The sequence below is a fragment of the Moschus berezovskii genome, chromosome 25 (genome assembly GCF_049115385.1).
Source record: "Moschus berezovskii isolate FMDL1 chromosome 25, NW_MosBer_1.0, whole genome shotgun sequence".
NCBI lineage: Eukaryota > Metazoa > Chordata > Mammalia > Artiodactyla > Moschidae > Moschus > Moschus berezovskii.
Window position 1 is genome coordinate 50213209 of NC_142484.1, and position 21364 is coordinate 50234572.

The 21364-nt window shown below is 40.0% G+C and overlaps 1 protein-coding gene and 1 long non-coding RNA gene across 15 annotated transcripts in view; one reads left to right on the forward strand and one right to left on the reverse strand.

Annotated features, from left to right (window-relative positions):
- Window positions 1-21065, forward strand: part of LOC148773939 (uncharacterized) — a 48251-nt gene extending 27186 nt beyond the window's left edge. For 3 of the 6 annotated variants that reach the window (XR_016036444.1, XR_016036448.1, XR_016036445.1), the window contains exons 2-7: window positions 85-247; window positions 10527-10755; window positions 10851-12174; window positions 12583-12693; window positions 14121-14534; window positions 15273-16182. This is a non-coding gene — a long non-coding RNA (uncharacterized LOC148773939). Of the gene's footprint in view, window positions 1-84; window positions 248-10526; window positions 10756-10850; window positions 12175-12582; window positions 12694-14120; window positions 14535-15272; window positions 16183-20927 lie in introns of those variants that run through there. The other 3 variants (XR_016036449.1, XR_016036447.1, XR_016036446.1) reach the window with 3 other exon arrangements.
- The window catches only part of LOC148773936 (ferroxidase HEPHL1-like), a 226320-nt gene that overhangs the window by 203656 nt on the left and 1300 nt on the right, over window positions 1-21364 (reverse strand). For 8 of the 9 annotated variants that reach the window (XM_088832474.1, XM_088832477.1, XM_088832476.1 and 5 more), the window contains exons 1-6: window positions 19422-20932; window positions 16427-16566; window positions 16153-16284; window positions 14180-14391; window positions 10694-10844; window positions 184-396 (exon numbers count right to left, since the gene is read on the reverse strand). In XM_088832474.1, coding sequence (XP_088688600.1) covers window positions 184-396; window positions 10694-10844; window positions 14180-14391; window positions 16153-16284; window positions 16427-16566; window positions 19422-19849 — 1276 coding nt within the window. In that variant the 5' untranslated portion in view covers window positions 19850-20932. Of the gene's footprint in view, window positions 1-183; window positions 397-10693; window positions 10845-14179; window positions 14392-16152; window positions 16285-16426; window positions 16567-19421; window positions 20933-21364 lie in introns of those variants that run through there. The other variant, XM_088832470.1, reaches the window with a different exon arrangement.

Consider the following 21364-nt stretch of genomic DNA (forward strand, 5'->3'; position numbering starts at 1 on the left):
CTGTCCTTCACATTATGTGTTTGAAATACAATAGTTAGGATTCTCTGATTCTACTCAAGGCTCTGTTTCCTTCTGCACCCCCAGAAATGCCCAGATTCAACCAGTTTCTTCTGGGGGAAGACCCTAAGAATACCTGCCTGAAGATAGGAATCTGGTCACCTGAGCTGGCCCTGCCAAGTTTACCTGCACGGTCTGACTGCATGAATGCCGTTGTGGAGACATGCGGAAACAGCGCCAGAGAGTCCCGGTGAGTCCCTCGTAGGTGGATGGTGTTCCCTTGAAAATAAACTCCATGCATGTCCGTGTCGGTGCCCATTCCAATCAGATGCCAGGAGACTCTATCCTTTTTGCACATGGTTAGGCCTGCCTGGTTGCCATACATATAGCCATTAATAGCTAAATGGAAGGAAAAGGAGAGCAGAGCCCACTATTATTTTGTAGATGTGCTGAAAACACATCACCTTAGTGGAGGATTATCAGTGCATATGGAGGCAGTGGTGTTCAAGTTAAAAATTTACAGAAGATCCTATTATCAGAGAATAAAGAGTACTAGGAAAAACTCAGGTGGTATATCAAATTTAAATGGAGACTGAAATTAATAATAAATAATGAAAATACACTAAAACTGTGAAACTGTTCTATATAACAATGTATACACAGGACATGAATTCTAAGAATTAATAAGAAATAAACAGGTTGTTTTCTGAAGCAATTTTTTTCTGACAAAATTATTTGATAGCATTGTATCATATCCTTCATTTCATATTTTTCTTTGCAGATTATAAAGAGCATCATCCTTGAAAAAATATTTACAGATTTCATGGATTTCCCCAAAGTCTTTTTTTTAAACTCTTGATATGGAAGTCATTTTCTTTTCCGGCTCTTATCCTGTCATCTCCCTTGTTAAGTGTCTTTTCCTCAGTTATTCATTTAATTCTGTCACATCCTCATTTGCCAATGGCTTTGCATTTCATTCTAGAAGTTATCAGACATCCCTTCACTAATTTTATAGATATTGCATCACTTGAAAGACTTGCAATTGGTTGACATTATATTTGCATGTCAAATCAGTGAAGAGGGATTTGAGGAGTGGGGAGGGGACACTAAGTTTTAAGAGGTTCAGTCAGTCAGTTCAGTCGCTCAGTCATGGCCGACTCTTTGCGACCCCATGAATCACAGCACGCCAGGCCTCCCTGTCCATCACCAACTCCCAGAGTTCACCCAAACTCATGTGCGTCGAGTCGGTGATGCCATCCAGCCATCTCATCCTTTGTCATCCCCTTCTCCTGCCCTCAATCTCTCCCAGCATCAGAGTCTTTTCCAGTGAGTCAACTCTTCGCATGAGGTGGCCAAAGTATTGGGGTTTCAGGTTTAGCATCAGTCCCTCCAATGAATGGGGTCGCGGAGAGTCGGACACGACTGAGCAACTGAACTGAACTGAACTCCAATGAACACCCAGGACTGATCTCCTTTAGGATGGACTGGTTGGATCTCCTTGCAGTCCAATGGACTCTCAAGAATCTTCTCCAGCACCACAGTTCAAAAGCATCAATTCTTCGGTGCTCAACTTTCTTCACAGTCCAACTCTCACATCCATACATGACCAGTAGAAAAACCATAGCCTTGACTAGATGGACCTTTGTTGGCAAAGTAATGTCTCAGCTTTTTAATATGCTATCTAGGTAGGTCATAACTTTGCTTCCAAGGAGTAAGTGTCTTTTAATTTCATGGCTGCAATCACCATGTGCGGTGATTTTGGAGCCCCCCCAAAATAAAGTTTGACACTGTTTCCCCATCTATTTTCCATGAAGTGATGGGACCAGATGCCATGATCTTAGTTCTCTGAATGTTGAGCTTTAAGCCAACTTTTTCACTCTTTTCTTTCCTTTCATCAAGAGGCTTTTAGTTCCTTTTCAGTTTCTGCCATAAGGGTGGTATCATCTGCATATCTGAGGTTATTGATATTTCTCGCGGCAACCCTGATTCCAGCTTGTGGTTCTTCCAGCCCAGCGTTCCTCATGATGTACTCTGCATAGAAGTTAAATAAGCAGGGTGACAATATATAACCTTGACGTACTCCTTTTCCTATTTGGAACCAGTCTGTTGTTCCATGCCCAGTTCTAACTGTTGCTTCCTGACCTGCATATAGGTTTCTCAAGAGGCAGGTCAGGTGGTCTGGGATTCCCATCTCTTGAAGAATTTTCCACAGTTTACTGTGATCCACACAGTCAAAGGCTTTGGCACAGTCGATAAAGCAGAAATAGATGTTTTTCTGGAACTCTCTTGCTTTTGCCATGATCCAGCGGATGTTGGCAATTTGATCTCTGGTTCCTCTGCCTTTTCTAAAACCAGCTTGAACATCTGGAAGTTCACGGTTCACATATTGCTGTAGCCTGGCTTGGAGAATTTTAAGCATGACTTTACTAGCGTGTGAGATGAGTGCAATTGTGCGGTAGTTTGAGCATTCTTTGGCATTGCCTTTCTTTGGGATTGGAATGAAAACTGACCTTTTCCAGTCCTGTGGCCACTGTTGTGTTTTCCAAATTTGGTGGCATATTGAGTGCAACACTTTCACTGCATCATCTTTCAGGATTTGAAATAGCTCAACTGCAATTGCATCACCTCCACTAGCTTTGTTCATAGTGATGCTTTCTAAGTCCCACTTGACCTCACTTTGCAGGATGTCTGGCTGTACGTGAGTGATCACACCATCATGATTATTTAAGAGATTAGTCCTTGAATAAATAATTTTGCCTTATGATAATTTTGATTTTCCAACCTCAGTAAAATAACTGACAAGACTTTGAATAATGATCACTTAGATATGAAAAGTCTTTGTACCTAAAGAAGTGCAAATTGCTTTTCTCTTTGACATCAACCTCAAGTCACTGACAGCGGCTACATGCGCCCCTCTGGGGGATGACTGCTATGACTGAGTACACTGAGGGGCAACTGCGCCTAACTCGTCTCAGGCTTGATGTCCCGGAGAGAGACACCCCCTACTCCACTCCTCCTACAGCCCATCCACCACACACGTAAATGGTCTCCTGTTAGAATCTCATTGTCAAATAAAATTACCTTTTGTTTCTTTATCTGTTGAATGAGTGGTGTTTGGTAATTTTACTCAAATATCTGGAATTATTAGCAGAAGTTCCAATAAGGCCTGGAGCTGCTGAGAAGAATATCACACTTTCTGAAGGAAATCTTTGACCATACTGTTGCAAATAAACTGTCTTGTCCATTGAATGTTAGAGATGTCATTGTAAATTTTTTTAAATTTATTTATTTTAATTGGAAGCTAAATACTTGACAATATTGTGGTGGTTTTGCCATACGTTGACATGAATCAGCCATGGGTGTACATGTGTTCCCCATCCTGAACCTCCCTCTGACCTCCTCTCCATCTCATTGTAAATTGTCGTGCTAACAATTTAGTCCTCGGCTGGGTGGTAGAGAATTCTCTGCTGCCTAGGAACTCCAGTTTAACACTTCTCTTTCCTGGGAACTCCCTGGTGATCCAGCAGTTAGGATTCCACATTCTCACTGCTGGAGGCCCAGGTCAGGGAATTAAGATACCACAAAGCTGTGTGGCATGCCCTCACCCCCTCCAGAAAAGCCTCTTTTTCTGGAACATTCATTCATTCATTTATACAGTCAACAAGCAGATTGGAACATAGACTGTATAACACGAGCAATGCAAACACTGTATGCCATGTAAGGCATTTTCTCTTTGGTATTGTGGCCAACTTTCTCCTACTCATGCAAGCAAGACTGGAGACAAAATTTAATTTATGATTAACGTGAAGCTTAAACTAAATACATAATTTCCTTGAATTTTGCCTTAAACATGACATATTCTGCAGGTTTAAAATATACAGATGTATTTCAAATTGCCAAACCAGCAAGGGACTGGATTTGACATGATCCATTAGGTTGCTTTCTGTTTTCTATATATAGGCTTCTCTGTATATAGATTCCTTTTGCACCCTAGCTTTTCCATTAAGGAATTGCTATGTTTCCTAATTTATAGCTTAGTTTACCTTTATATGGGCTATTAGAAAGGTTGGGAACCAATTTTGTCTTCAGTTATAACAAATTATTGTTGTAGAAGATGATGTTGGAAGTGCATTAATCCTTGTTTTCCATTGGTCCAAGAAGGGGTTCAGTTGCAACAGAGCATCCGAGACCACAGAATTCTGAGCTGGTGCTGTGGGTCACTTGGAGCCTTGAACATTTTTAGGCTTCCATGGGAGAAAGAGAGGCATTCTTTTGCACTTCTTTAGGAGAGAAGGGGAAGGCTATTTCACTATTTTCTCATAATGTTTAAAGGCAATAAATAGATGCTATGCTTGGTCTTAAAACAAGGTCTGTTATCTTGCCATGTTTGCTTTAGGCATTGAAATAAATTTTTATTGAAACATATTTGATTTATAATATTATATTAGTTTTAAGTGTATAACATGGTGACTCAATATGTTTATAAATTATACTCCATTTAAAGTTAATATAAAATAATGGCAATATTTCCATATGTTGTATAGTATACCCTTGTAGCTTATTTATTTTATTCATAGCAGTGTTTTTTCTTAATCCCATAGCCTTATCTTACCCCTTCACCCTTTCCTCTCCCCACCGATAACCATTAGTTTGTTCTCTGTATCTGTGAATCTGTTTTTTCATTGTTGTTGTGTGTATTCATTTGTTCTATTTTTTAGATTCCACATATAAAGTGAAAGCATACGATATTTGTCTTTCTCTGTCTGACTTATTTCACTAAGCATAATATTCTCTAGTTCCATCCATGTTGTTGCAGATGGCAGAATTTCATTCCTTTTTTATGTCTGAGTTTTATTCCTTATATATATATATGTATATGTATGTATGTATGTATACATACATGAACATTGGGCTGCATGCATCATTTTGAATTAGTGGTTTTGGGGTTTTTGTTTCCAGAACTGAAATTGTTGGGTCATATGGTAGTTCTAGTTTTATTTTTCTGAGATACTTCCATACTGTTTTTCACAATGGCTGCACCAACTTACATTTCCACCAATGTGTATAAGGGTTCCCTTTTCTCCACAACCTCTCTAACATTTGCTGTTTGTGTTCTTTTTGATGATAGCTATTCTGACGTGAGCTGATATCTCATTGTGGTTTTGATTTGCATTTCTCTGATGGAGCAATGTTGTTGAGCATCTTTTCAGGTGCCTGTTGGTTGTCCATCTGCATTTCCTCTTTGGAAAAAATGTCTCTTCAGTTCTTCTGCCCCATTTTTCTTAAAATTTTAATTGGAGGCTAATTACTTTACAATATTGTATTGGTTTTAATCATATTGTTTGTTTCTTTGATCTTGAGTTGTACAAGTTGCTTATATTTGTTGACTATTAATCTCTTGTCAGGCATATCATTTGCAAACATTTTCTCCCATTCAGTAGGTTGTTTTTTCCTTTTGTTGATGGTTTCCTTTGCTGTGCACAAGCTTTTCAATTTAATTAGATCTCATTTGCTTATTTTTACTTTTTTTTCTTTAGGAGACAGATCCAAAAAACTATTGCTGGGATTTATGTCAAAGAGTGTTCTGCCTCTGTTTTTCTCTGCGAATTTCACAGTATCCAGTCTTACATTTAGATCTTTCATTCATTTTATTTTTGTATACTGGTGTTAGAGAATCTTCTAATTTCATTCTTTTACGTGTAGTTGTCCAGTTTTCCCTGAAACATTTATTGTAGAGACTGTCTTTTCTCCTTTCTATATTCTTGCCTCCTTTGTCATAGAGTAATTTACAGAAGCACATGGGTTTATTTTTAGCCTATTCTGTTCCATTGATGTGTGTCTGGGTTTGTGCCAGTGCCAAACTATTTTGATTACTATGCTAAGCCACTTCAGTCATGTCCAACTCTTTGCAACCCTATGGACTGTAGCCCTCCAGGCTCCTCTATCCATGGGATTCTCCAGGCAAGAATACTGGAGTAAATTGCTTTACCCTCCTCTGGGAATCTTCCCAACCCAGGGATCGAATGCTGTGTCCCTTATGTCTCCTGCATTGGCAGGCAGATTCTTTACCACTAGCACCCGGGAAGCCCCTTGATTATCTGCAGTCAGGCAGCATTGAGTCCTTCAGCTCTGTTCTTTCTCAAGATTCGTTTGGCTTTTTGGGGTCTTCTGTATGTCTATACAAATTCTAAAATTATTTGTTTTAGTTCTGTGAAAAATGCCCTTGATATTTTGATAGAGATTGCATTGAATCTGTAGATTGCCTTGAGCAAAACGGTCATTTAAAAATATTGATTCCTTCAATATAGTAAAAATGAGTATACTACCCAAAGCAATCTATAGATTCAATGCAATCCCTATCAAGCTACCAACGGTATTTTTCACAGAACTAGAACAAATAATTTCACAATTTGTATCCATTTCCATTCCGTCACTCAGTCGTGTCTGACTCTTTGCGACCCGGTGGACTGTAGCCTACCAGGCTTCTCCGTCCATGGGATTCTCCAGGCAAGAATACTGGAGTGGGTTACCGTTTCCTTCTCCAGGGGATCTTCCCGACCCAGGGATCGAACCCGGGTCTCCTGCATTGGAGGCAGACGCTTTAATTTGTATGGAAATACAAAAATACACGTCAAATAGCCAAAGCAATCTTGAGAAAGACGAATGGAACTGGGAGAATCAACCTGCCGGACTTCAGTCTCTACTACAAAGCCACAGTCATCAAGACAGTATGGAACTGGCACAAAGACAGAAATATAGATCAAAGGAACAGAATAGAAAGCCCAGAGATAAATCCGCGCACCTACGGACACCTTACCTTTGACAAAGGAGGCAAGAATATACAATGGAGAAAAGACAATCTCTTTAACAAGTGGTGCTGGGAAAACTGGTCAACCACTTGGAAAAGAATGAAACTAGATCATTTTCTAACACCATACACAAAAATAAACTCAAAATGGATTAAAGATCTAAATGTAAGACCAGAAACTATAAAACTCCTAGAGGAGAACATAGGCAAAACACTCTCGGACATAAATCACAGAAGGATCCTCCATGACCCACCTCCCAGAATATTGGAAGTAAAAGCAAAAATGAACAAATGGGATCTAATTAAAATTAAAAGCTTCTGCACAACAAAGGAAACTATAAGCAAGGTGAAAAGACAGCCTTCAGAATGGGAGAAAATAATAGCAAACGAAGCAACTGACAAAGAATCAATCTCAAAAATATACAAGCAACTCCTGCAGCTCAATCCAGAAAAATAAACGACCCAATCAAAAAGTGGGCCAAAGAACTAAACAGACATTTCTCCAAAGAAGACATACCGATGTCTAACAAACACATGAAAAGATGCTCAATATCACTCATTATCAGAGAAATGCACATCAAAACCACAATGAGGTACCATTTCACGCCAGTCAGAATGGCTGCTATCCAAAAGTCTACAAGCAATAAATGCTGGAGAGGGTGTGGACAAAGGGGAACCCTCTTACGCTGTTGGTGGGAATGCAAACTAGTACTGCCACTATGGAGAACAGTGTGGAGATGCCTTAAAAAACTGGAAATAGAACTGCCATGTGACCCAGCAATCCCACTGCTGGGCATACACTCTGAGGAAACCAGAATTGAAAGAGCCACGTGTACTCCAATGTTCATCACAGCACTGTTTATAATAGCCAGGACATGGAAGCAACCGAGATGTCCATCGGCAGAAAAATGGATAAGAAAATTGTGGTACATATACACAATGGAATATTACTCAGCAATTAAAAAGAATACATTTGAAGCAGTTCTAATGAGGGATGAAACTGAAGCCTATTATACAGAATGAAGTAAGCCAGAAAGAAAACACCAATACAGGATACTAAAGTACATATATGGAACTTAGAAAGATGGTAATGATAACCCTGTATGCAAGACAGCAAAAGAGACACAGATGTATAGAACAGTCTTTTGGACTCTGTGGGAGAAGGCGAGGGTGGGATGATATGGGAGAATGGCATTGAAACATTTATATTATCATATGTGAAACGAATCGCCAGTCCAGGTTTGATGCATGATACAGGATGCTCAGGACTGGTGCACTGGGATGACCCAGAGGGATGGGATGCGGAGGGAGATAGGAGTGGGGTTCAAGATGGGGAACACATGTATACCCGGGGCAGATTCATGTCAATGCATGGCAAAACCAATACAATATTGTAAAGTAAAAAAATAAATAAAACTGAAAACAAAAAACCAAAAACAAACAAACAAAAACATTGATTCTTCCTATCCAAGATCACAGCATATCTTTGTCATCTGTTTTCGTCTTTTCCATCTTCAGTTTCCTTCATCAATGTCATATAGTTTTCTGAGTACAAGTCCTTTGCCTCTCAAGATAGGTTTATTCCCAGGTCTTTTATTCTTTTTGATGAGATGGTAAGTGAGATTGTCTTCTTAATTTCTCTTTCTTATAATGCACTGTTAGTGTGTATAAATGCAACAGATCTCTGTATATTAATTTTGTATTTTGCAACCTTCCTAAATTCATTGATGAGCTCTAGTAGTTTTCTGGTGACTTCATTAGGATTTTCTGTGTATTGTATGCCACCTGAAAACAGTAATAGTTTTACTTCTCCCTTTCCAATTTGGATGACTTATGTCCTTTTCTTTGGATTACTGTGACTTAGACTTCCATCCGGAGAAGGCAATGGCAAGCCACTCCAGTACTATTGCCTAGAAAATCCCATGGATGGAGGAGCCTGGTAGGCTGCAGTCGGTGGGGTCGCTAAGGGTCGGACACGACTGAGCGACTTCACTTTCACTTTCCACTTTCACACATTGGAGAAGGAAATGGCAACCCACTCCAGTGTTCTTGCCTGGAGAATCCCAGGGACGGGGGAGCCTGGTGGGCTTCCGTCTATGGGGTCGCACAGAGTCGGACACGACAGAAGTGACGCAGCAGCAGCAGCAGCAGACTTCCATCATTACGTTGAATAAAATTGGCAAGAGTGGGTATCCTTGTCTTGTTCCTAATCTTAGAGGACCTGCTTTCTGCTTTTCACCATTGAGTATAATGTTGGCTGTGGATTTGTCACAGTTGGCTTTTATTATATTAAGGTATGTTCCCTCTATGCCCACTTTCTGGAGAATTTTTTATCAAAAATGGGTGGTGAACTTTGTCAAAAGCTTTTTCTGGATCTACTGAGAGGACCATACTGTTTTTACTCTTCAGCGTGTTAATGTGGTAGACCACATTGATTGTTCTGTGGGTATTGAAAAATCCTTGCATCCCTGAGATAATTCTACTTGATCATCGTACATTATCCTTTTAATGCATTATTAGATTCAGTTGGTTAATATTTTGTTGGGGATTTTTGCATCTATGTTCACCAGTGATATTGGCCGGTAATTTTCCTTTTTCTGTGTGATACTTTTGTCTGGTTTTGGTATCAGGGTGATGGTGGACTCATAGAATGAGTTTGGAAGCATTTTTTCCTCTGCAATTATTTGGAATAGTTTTAAAATGTAGGTGTTAACTCTTCTCTAAATATTCGGTAGAATTCCAATTCTACCATATGGTGAAGTCATCTGATCCTGGATTTTTGTTTGCTGGGAGTTTTTAAATTACTGACTCAATTTCTTTACTGATAAGTGGTCTATTCATATTTTCTATTTCTTCCTGATTCAGTCTTAGTAGATTGTACACTTCTAAAGATTTGTCCCTGTCTTCCAGGTTGTCCATTTATTGGCAAATAGATGCTTGTAGTAGTCTTTTATGATCCTTCATATTTCTGTGGTGTCTTTTGTAACCTCTCCTTTTTCATTTCTGATTTTATTGATCTGGGTCCTCTCCATTTTTTTTTCTTGATGAATCTGGTTAAACATTTATCAGTTTTATTTAACTTTTCAAAGAACCAGCTTTTAATTTCATTCATCCTTTCTATTTTTGTCTCTATTCACTTATTTCTGGTTTTATTTGAAATTTTTCTTTTTTCCTGAAGTAAGCTTTTAAATTCTGTTTTAGAACTGTTTTTGCTATCTCATAAGTTTTGGATTGTCATGTTTTCATTTGCATTTATCTCTAGGTATTTTTTCATTTCCTGTTTGATTTCTTCAGTGATGCATTGGTTGTTTAGTAGTATATTGTTCAGCCTTCACCTGTTGTGTTTTTTTTCGTAGTTTTTTTCTCAAAGTTAATTTCCAGTCTTATATAGTATTGTTTTCAAAAAAGGTGCTTGATGTGTTTTCAGTTTTCTTAAATTTACAGAGGCTTGTTTAGTGACTTAGTGTATAATCTATCCTGGAGAATGTTCTCTTTGCACTTGAAAAGAATGTGTATTCTGTTGCTCTGGGATGAAATTATGTATATATATATATATATATCTATCTGTATATATATATCTGTATATACACCCACAGATATATAACAGTAATTTTCTATGTTTATTATGTACTGTGACCTTTGCTAGTTCAGATTTTGTATTATTTTATCTAAAGCTGATGAAGTGCTTTAGAAGTATTAATTAAGTTTCACATCTCTTGAGATGGAGAAGTTTCACCATGCCTTGTGAGGCTGAAGCCACAACATGTTTCAGTCATGACCAAGGACAATACCCAAGAAACCAAGCTTAAGATAATTAAAGCATTCCACACATTTTCACTTCAAATGTGATTATGATTTGACTTTACAAGAGGAAACAATTTTTCATACCGTGCATTCGGTTGGACTTCACAAATTCTTTGTCCTCCTTGTCAATGCTGGAGGGATGCCAGGTAAACTTCTGAATATTTTCATCAAGATACCTGCTCAGATTCTCATCAAAGACTGTGATTAGTAGGTAAAATTCCTTGTCTATTCCTTTCTACAGAGAAGAAAGAAATGAATGAATGCTTGGAGGACTTCTTAGCTCTACTTTGCTTTCAAAGTTAACACGAAGTAACACAAAGTAAATGAGGATCAACATCAGCCATAGATTTGCTGGATCATTTTGGAAATCAAGATTCCGATCAATTCATTCTACACCCAATAAATTCATCTTCCTCATTATATCCTTTTCCCTCCCCATGTGACCTCCTCAGAGGAAGTAAGTCCCTGTTCAGAAGTTTTCCTAATCTGCGGTTCTCCTGTTCTCAGGCACCATGCTCTTTTTGTCACTTTCAACTCCGTGTCCTGCCCTCGGCCTCTCTGACCTCATCTCCTTGTATTCACACCCTAGCTCACTCCAGCCACCCTGGTCTTTTGCTCTTCTGTGAACACACCTACTTCATTCCTGCCTCAAGACCTTTTCACATGCTGTTCCCATTGTCTAGAAGGTTCTCCTAGGTCTTGCCTGGCTCCCTCCCTTATTCCCTTCCATTCCCTGCACCAATATCACCTCCCCGGAGTGCCTTTGCCCCAACCTAGCTAAAAGTCCCTCATCTTCCCTCCTGCCTGCAAACTCACTCACCTTTCCACACTCCACTCTTCTTCATAGCACTAATCTCCACCTAAAATAGTTTATGTATGCACTTAAATGTGTGACTGCTGTCCCACTGTAATGTAGGCTTTGATAGGGTAGGGAAGTTTTGGGTATCTCTCTGTATTCCCAGTTCCAACAAAAATGCCTGGAAAACTAGGCACTTAATACATGTTTTTGAGTGAGATAATGAATTCAAGTAATTCATGGCTTTGCTAAATTATATTGAGTTGATAATGAAGGACTAATTCCCATTGTGGATATTCCTAAACCATCTATTTGAATATTACTGACCACAAAGCATACTGAATTGTCAAAATCTACTCTTCTTTAAAGCTGAACCAGAGAAGTACTGTGTTTTCTGTCTCTCAACCATCTTCCCACCTCTAACGGACTCCCTCTCAATCTACGCTTCATCCTGTCGTCTACTCCAGAGGGACTCTCAACAGTGCCATTGGATCACATCTCTCTCCTTCTCAATATGGACAATACAATGTAATTCACAGTGATTGGTCCCTGCCTACCTTTTCAGCCTCATCTCTTGGCCGTTCCCTCCTGACATCTGAACCAAAGCAAGCCCAAGATCCTTGCAGCAATCTGAACTTGCTGTGTTCAGCAGGCCTCTGACCTTGATGCGTGTTCTCCCTTAACACTGATGGTCTGCCACCCGAATCCAACTTCAAGGGGCAGCTTAGCTGTCCCAGCTCTGTGATGCTTTCTTAACTCCTCATTGAAGGTAAGGTATTCTTTGCTTTACGTTCTTCCTATACCTTATGGACACTTACTGCTTTTATCACATGGCGTTTTAGAAGGCAATAGTTTTAGATCATGGGCTATGGAAAGAAACAATGTAGGCTGAAGATTTTTCAAGATAAAATATTAAAACTGGAGGCGGAATAAGGGATCAAATATATTTGGAAAGATATTGGGTTCTAGTGCCATTCTGCTTACATGTTATGACAACCGAGAGAAATGACTTGTCTTCTCCAAGTCCTAATTCCCTCATTTGCAAAATGAGGATATGAGTTGTCCCTACTTCATATTTTCTGGAGGGCTAAATTTGATACTATATTTGACGCATCCTCTAGCAAATACTAAGTGCCTGGTGTTAACTGTTATTAACCGTGGCCGTGTTTGTCCACAGGATGAGAAGGAACCACTGAGAGGGATTTGGTCGGAGAGCCTCATCATCTGAGTCATCTGTACGGCAACTGGGTCTGTGAAAGGGGAAATTAGCCCAGGAGGAGGCTAGAAGGTAGGTATAGGACCCTGTGTAGTCATTAACTTTGTGTCAACTTGTTCGGGTGCCCAGATATTTGGTCAAACATATTTCTAGATATTTCCATGAGGGTGTGCTTGGATGAGATTAACATTTGAATCAGCAACTAAGTGAAGAAGATTGCTCTCCCTAGTGTGGGGGAGCCTCATCCAGTCATTTGAAGGCCTTAAGAGAACAACAAAAAATCTGACCCTCTCACAAGTAAAAGGGGATTCTTCTTGCCTTTGAACTGGAACATCATCTTTTGCTTGCCTTTGAATTCAAACTCAAACACAGCCTCTTCCTTTCAAGACCCTGCTGCCCTTTTGGGTCTCCTGAGTCTCTTTCTGTGACTCGCCCTGCATATCTTGAAACTTGTCATCCTCCATAGTCATGTGGGCCTGCTCCTTATCATAATTTTCTTTCTATCTATATATACATCCTAATGGTTCTTCTTTTCTACAGAACTAGGATTAATGCCAAATATAAAATATACCATTTAAACAAATAGCCTGCTATTTCTGATTGGTAAAGTAATTCAAAATGATTCAGTTGCTGACTTTCCCTCTTTCTATCAGTGTGTTTAATATCATGTAGATATAGCTTGAAATGCTATGCTTTGCCACCGCAATTAGTGTGGCTTAATCTAAAGCCTCTAAATTGGGACTTGCAACAAAATATCTACTTGTTTCCTTGTTTCTTTGGTCATAGTGATTAACTCCTAGATTATAGTGGTGAGGTACAGTGATTCTCAAACTTGGTTGCACATTGGAATCACCTGGAGATTCTGACTTAATTGGTCTGAAACACCCAAATAAAGGATGTCTAAAACGGCTCCAGGTTTTTTTTTTATAGGTGGGGGGACAGGTAAGTCTAATGTGTAGGCAAATTTGAGAAAATTGCATGCGCGCTAAGTTGCGTCAGTCTTGTCCGACTCTGTGCAACCATATGGACTGCAGCCTGCCAGGCTTCTCTGTCTATGGGATTTTGCAGGCAAGAATAGTGGTGTGGGTTACCATGCCCTCCTCCGGAGGATCTTCCTGACTCAGGGATCTAACCTGCAACTCTTGTGTCTACCTGCATTAGCAGGCAGATTCTGTATCACTAGCACCACCTGGGAAGCCCTTGAGAAAATTTGCCCCCTGCCACCCAAATATCCTAATTTACATTCTATATAGGTCTCCGGAGATTCTAGAATCAAAGCAGTGCCCAGGGAAAGAGTCACCAAATTCCAGCCAAACAAGCAGAGATCCTGGCTTTCTGCATAGGCATCAGTAACTTTCAGGTCTTCAATTTACAGTAAAATTAACTTAAAATTTGCATCTTAAATTTATGAAAAATAAAATAAAATCCTCATTATGTAGAAGTAGCACTGAGGAAAAAATTCACCTTTTTGTAATGGACGATTACTATTCACTCTCTAGGCCACAGTCCTGACCTCCCTCACAGACAACCCTGTGAGCCCGGCGACCTTGAGGCCTACCTGTGTTGCATCAGCATTGAGAACGCCCCTTTTACAGACTAGCAAAGGCCCTACAAGGCCAGAGCTCGTGTCCTTGATTGGTTCAACCGCTGAGAAGTAAAGATAAGTCAGACAGGGTGGGTCATCAGCTGTTGGGCCAACACTTTCAGGCACCGTCCACCTGTATGTGAAGATCTCACCTGGCTTAACATGTGCCCCTGGCTTCAGAAATCCTGCAGAGACAAGTAAAACAGCTATTCAAAGCAACAGCCAGGAATGAGAAACTTGTCAGACTGGGTCTTCCAGCTCAGGATGCGTCTCTGTCTGATGATGTGCTTTGTGGAAGGACAGTTGTTTCCACTGTATGCTATCAGAGGTCAGTGCCACCATCTGCTGTTTTACGAGATAGATGCTTATATATCAAAGGACTATCTTCTTCACAGTTTATACTTAATATCTTCATAGATACTACTTCTTACTCAAATCTCAAGTTTAGCAAATATTAAAAGAGTGATAATTGTCTTTAAATTATCTTAAAGACTGATAATTACCCATTTATATATCAATGTAAATCCATAAAATATCATTTAATACCTTCTATGATGTGGAATTTACTATATTTAGCCGTTCAGAGGATACCCCAAGAAGTTAAACAAGAGACCTACCTTTACAGAGTTTTAAATCTAGAAGGTTGAACTAGGAAATAAGCCAAATAACTCCAAGTTAGAGGAGGTAAGCAAAGGCACAAGGTAACAAAGCTGGTAAATGGAAGATCTGGGATTAAACCCAGGGCTGATTCCAAAGACTTTGTACTTGACCTTCACATTGTATTGTCAAATGAACACATTGAATCTCTTCAACTAGACTGAGGTCAGAGGCTTCCTGCATTTTGTCCAGGGCTTGCAAACAGGTATGCAGTAAGTTTTCTGAGATATACAACAGGTTTCAGCTGTCATTACGGTTCTTTCTGCAAAAGTCATCGTGAGCATTTTGACCAAGAAAGAGAATGAGGGCACAGGAGACGTTGCTGCAGCAGGCAGGGGGTACAGGGTGGGGAAGACTAGGGAACTGGGGAATACTGCCTCCATCCTTTCCTTCTCTGTTCCCTCCCCAGCACTGCAAAGCCTGCTCTGGACTGGGACCAGCCTCATACTTGGGAATAAAGAAGTATCTCAGAAGTCATGGTGTCTGCTATAGCAATGAGAAAGGCTTCCCACACAGCCAGGATTTCCCAAGAACAGTATTATGAATGGAAGTATAGTTCCGCAGCCACTGGGTAGAAGCTGCTCTTCTTACATGTAGACAGCCTGTGCTACATACTCTGTGACAGGGGGATACATATATGATGTTAAGCCCACAAAAGTTTTAAATAAATATCTGCGCATAGAGACAAAGCAAAGCCCATGTGTAAGAGTTTCATTTCAACAAAATGTCGGAAATCAGATTTTCCCCTTAGCCTTACCCAGAGAATCCCATGCAACTGCAGCAGCAAACTCTCCATCTTAGAGGAGTGAGACAGTGAAAGTAACCCACTTTGAGATTCATTATGTGACTGAGAGTAAAGGAATGGCATTAACATTTCCTAAGTATCTACTGTGCGCCAGTCCCTGTCCTGAATTCTGTCTGAACTGAGAGTCGCTCAGTTGTGTCCGACTCTTTGCGACCCCATGGACTGTATGTAGCGACCCCCAGGCTCCTCTATCTATGGAATTCTCCACGAAAGAATACTGGAATGGATAGCCATTCTCTTCCCCAGGGGATTTTCCTGACCCTGGGATTGAACCCAGGTCTCCTGCATGGCAGGCAGATTCTTTACTGTCTGAGCCACCAAGGAAGCCCATCTATCCCTTCCAAAAGCCCTGTGAGGTGAGCATCATTCTCTGTACTTGAGAGAGGAGAACAGTAAGGTTCAGAAAGTTGAAATAGCTGCTCAAGCTCAAAGGGCTGCCAAGTAAAGGGCCCAGGATCCTCCCAAGGCACACACTAGGACTTACCATCTACGTTTGGGGCTGCATCAGAAGCTTTGTCATAGATCACACCATGGGGCAAAATACTGTAGACCTTGTCAGCTTTGTTGGCAAATGTCACTAATAGAGTGTCACCCACCTCTGCCTTGATGACGGGACCTAAGAAATGTTGAAAGGAGGAGGGAGAAGAGATGAAAAGAGACAGAGAAGTGAATGGGAGCAGAAGAGTCACTCCCTATTAGATTACACGTCCCACTGAAACATCTCCCTCGTTCCAAATGTGACAGATATTTCACTGTACCCAGAATTCCAAGGTGGGCTTCTGCCTCAGAGAATCTCTTTCTTCGAGTAAAAGTTGCATCAACATACTCTGTGTACCGAGCCTTCCAGTATTTCCCTCCTATTCTGTTGTCGCCTTGTGTGAAGTAGAGCTCAGAGTCACTGTGGAAAGAGAAGGGAGTTGAGAGGGAATACAGCTCCGCACATCCATAATTAAATGCCTTAATTATGGAGCTTTATTGTATTGTCTCTAGCCCATTCATCCACCCATCTCCCCAGAAAAGATAGCACAGTCTTCAGCCAAGTTCCCAGAAATAATCAACCAGCCTTAAAAGTCTTCAGAAGCTGTTTGCTGCTCAAGCTCATTTCTCTCTTAGCCATTGTACTTTCTTCCCCAGAGGTCCAGCAACCGAAGGAGGCACAGGTAAACTCCTTACTTACCAATATTGGAGTCCCAGATGGTGTCCTACAAAGTAACAAAGAGCTAACTGTTTTCTCTGCAGAATGAGCATCCCTCTCTCTCTTGCTGACGTCACTATGAATAGTCTCTGCAAATAGTAAGCTCTGATATCTGGCATGATTAAGGAATGGAGTATCTAGTGAATCGAGTAGGTTAATCAGTGGAGTTACCATATAAACTATATACACGAAATACCAAATTTCAAACTTGTGAATTACAATAACATAACTTCCAACGAGTACTATCCCTCCTCTGCTTCTGTCACTGGTACCACCGCTCTTGCAGACATGCCGGCTGTGTCTTCTTCTTCTGCCTCTTCCTCTTATCTTGTTCATCCTGACTGTGTAACCTTCCTTTCCTTCACCTTTATTTCATCTTTTCCTTTCCTTTCTTCCCACAACCACACTGCATGCGTGTGCTCCTCGCCTTGTGTTTAGACCATAGTATCAGCCTCCTATCTATCTGTGCAGCATCCTCTATCTCACATTGGCTCCCTTGAGTTTTTTTCTCAGCATACGCACTGATACTCCAAAACCTTTAAAATAGTCATTTTCATTGTCATCTTATCTGCTCCAAATTCTCCAGTTGCTCCCATTGCCAATCAAGTAAAGCTCAGACAGACTGGAGGACCTCTGCAGAGGACATCCGGTTTGCTCCGGCCCTCTCTCCACTGCTCTGTGGAAATGCTCATGCCCCACGCAAACCCCTCACCTGTCATTCACTCTGCTCTCGTCACTCTGCTTTATGGCAGATGCTTTGCAGTAACCCCTGCATCTAAAATTTCCCTCTCTTTCAAATTCACTTGCATAAATTCTATCATTCAAAAGACTCTACCTTAGTTTCCCTTCTTTTGTGACGTATTTCTGGCTGTCTTCACTCTCTCTAAATGCCCAGAGAACTCACTGTCTGGACAGCTCATCTTAATCTTATTTGTAACTTGCAAAGTCACTTCTCTTCTCCTGTATATTCAGCTTCTTTCTGTACCTGAGATCGGGGACATTATCTTAGACCTTCCTGCATCTCTCATGTCACTTAGTACATAGTGTTTTCACATATTACACTAAATATCCATTGAATATAGCTTGATATTTCATATTTTATAAGGTGCTTTCTAATTTTGGAAGGCTTCTAAGACATAATTCTCAATGTTAATTTTCACTATTCTGTTTATGGGAAAATGCTAGTCAATAGGGAATGTTGATATCAAAGAGTTTTTCATAGGTGGTCCACACAAATTCTTTAGGCAAGGTTAAATGTTATCACTTTGGTGGAAGAATGAATGAAATTTATAATGAAAGAAGCAAAAGGAATCTTATTGATCATAAAGACAATTTTTTAAACATTCCCTCAAACATGAAAAGGATTATAGGGTAAGAGCAATACTTGTTATCATACTGTATTTTTTGTAATGCTTTCCCAGACATATTTGCATATGATCCTACAATAAACGTCACAGGGGTCTTCATCCACTTAATAAATTGTTAGATTCAATTTGAAAAATATTACATGCTATGGAAGCCCAGAGAAAATTATTCAGGTGTCAGTGAGACTTTACTTAAGAAGTTACAGTAGAGTTAGATTTTGAAGGGGCAAAGTGGCATTGTACTGGACAGGGAGGAATATGAAGTCTGGGCAGAAGGGGCTTCACTTATATCAGGCTGTCCTTGAACCAAAAAAGGTAACCTTCCTTGGCTATTTCATCTCCCTGAAATAGAGTCCTGACTTATTCCCCCTTCAAAATTGTCTGCTTAATATGTGGAAGACCTTAGTCTGTTCTCTGTCAGCTCAGTAACTCTCATGGCACTTTATGCTGCAGCTTGCACATCGTAGATGCTTCTGAAGTGTTTGATGGATGAATACATGAATCCAGTGCTTTGATTTTGCCCGCAAATCTTAAAGCAATAGTTCAGTTGGGTTCAGTCGCTCAGTTGTATCCAACTCTTTGTGACCCCATGGACAGCAGCACATCAGGCTTCCCTGTCCATCACCAACTCCCGGAGCTTACTCAAACTCATGTTCTTCGAGTCAGTGATACCATCCAACCATCTTATCCTCTGTTGTCCCCTTCTCCTCCCACCTTCAATCTTTCCCAGCATCAGGGTCTTTTCTAGTGAGTCACTTCTTCACGTCAGGTGGCCAAAGTATTGGAGTTTCAGCTTCAGCATCAGTCCTTCCAGTGAATATTTAGGATAGACTGGTTAGATCTCCTTGCTGTACAAGGGACTCTTGAGAGTCTTCTCCAACACCACAGTTCAAAAGCATCAGTTCTTCAGTGGTCAGCTTTCTTTGTAGTCCAACTCTCACATCCATACATGACTATTGGAAAAACCATAGCTCTGAGATACTCTGCAGTTATCTGCAGTATATACAATTGTATCTACAATTCTCAGCAGCATATACATTATGGGACTCAGAGCTCCTTAAATGATGCTATTATGCCATTTATGCAGTATGTACTCGTGAGAACAGTGCCTGGAACACAAATGAGATCACAGCAAAAAGCCTAACAGATGCCTCTCTTATGAGAGGCTCAGAAACATCAGCAAAGACAGCTTACCTGCCAGAGGCCTTTAGGGGAAGACCACTGAATTTGTCATAGCCTTGAGGACCATAATCCCAAAGAATTTTTTCAGCCACTATAAAGTAGTGTCTCTGTTGACCCTTCATCTTGGGGTGAGAAATACCACTTTTGCAGTTACCAACATTGTATTGCCCCAGCATGCCAGCTATAAAACAGAGGAAAACCAAGAGCCAATGTACAAATGCTCCAAAAGCAGTCATAGAGGAAGAATAGACTGATTCACTTGACTTCATGGACATTTCAAACTTTTGTACAGAAAGTAGAACCATAAACAAAGTTAAAAGTAAAAGTAAACAGTGGGTAGAGGAGTGTTTTAACACATATGACAAAAGATTAATACGTAAATATCTTTGATAAATAAGAAAGAAAAAAGTAAATATTTCAACAGAAAATGAGCAAAACATTGATAGGTTATTCACAAAAGAAATACTATTGGCCCAAGAACAAACAAACAAAAAAGTTCAACTTTAATAGTAATCAAGTGATACTGTTGTTCAGTTATCAAACTGTAAAGTTTGGAAAGACTATGTATTTATATATAAAGGTCTAGAAAATAGGGAAGATATTCATCAAAATGTCACACCATTATCTCTAGAGGTGATTGCTAATTTTAAAATTGAACTATATATATCTTCCAATTCTAAACATTTTCTCCGAGGGTATGGACAATTTAGTAAATGCTGTATTTCAGTACTGTATTCCAGCTTACGTGTACAACTACTGGCCAAATTTAAGAATCTAACTAATTTCAAATGGCTGCTAATGCCTTGATACATGTCAATGTATGGCAAAACCAATACAATAATGTAAAGGAATTAGCCTCCAGTTAAAATAAAAGAATGTTTTAAAAAAAGAAAAAAAAACTAATTTCTTTTCAAATTTAAGGATCTTCTGTGGAGAACATCTACAATCTACCCTTTTCGGGAATCTCAAGTATACAACACAGTATTGTTGATAGTAGTCACCATTAGATCTCAAGGACCCATTTGTCTTGCATAACTGAAACTTTGTATTCTTTGAGATCTCAAGTGCTCTCACCATCACCAACATCACAAAGTTTAACTATGTGAGGTGGTTGATATATTAATTAGCTTGTGTGTAGTTTAAAGAGTTTACACCTTATATCAAAATATCAAGGAATTCATATGCAATTCCTATTTGTCAATTATACCTCAATAAAGTCTGGAGTGGGGGTGGAGAATGGTAGCTGTCATGTTCACCTTTGTCTTCTCAGGAGAGTGTCTGATACGTATTAACTGAGCAACTCAACATTTGCCGATTGAATTTAACTGGAATAACCTAGTGGACAAGTTTGAAGTTTGCTTTAAGTTTGAGGGGGATAAAAACGTGTTATGAAAGCAGCCCTGAAGTGCTGCATAGCTGTCCTTGTAGTGACTGTGTGTAGTTATGATCCAAATTGAATCATACATTATTTACTCCATGTTTATCCAACTGATAACATTTTTCTTTTTCTCTTCCTAGGCCAAACCTGTAATATGTCATATCTGTAATGTTGCCAATATTTCTTAACTGGCATCCAGTAGCCAGAATCTCTTCACTGAATCTTCTCTGCACGAAGACATATTTAGCTTCCTAAATCTTCCTAAATCACTGTGTCTAATGAACTAAAAGGGCTCACTATTACCTTCCAGGGGCTTCCCAGGTCAAGAAACCACCTGCCAATGCAGGAGAAGTAATATACGTGAGTTCAGTCCCTGGGTTGGGAAGATCCCCTGGAGGAGGGCGTGGCAACCCACTCCAGTATTCTTGCCTGGAGAATCCCACAGAGGCACCTGATGGACTGCAGTCTGTAGGGTCGCCAAGAGTCGACAGAACTGAAGGGACTCAGCATGCATGCATGCATTACCTTCCAGACGTTCCTTAGCCTTGCCATTCAAAACTGCTCCCCTGAGGCCCAA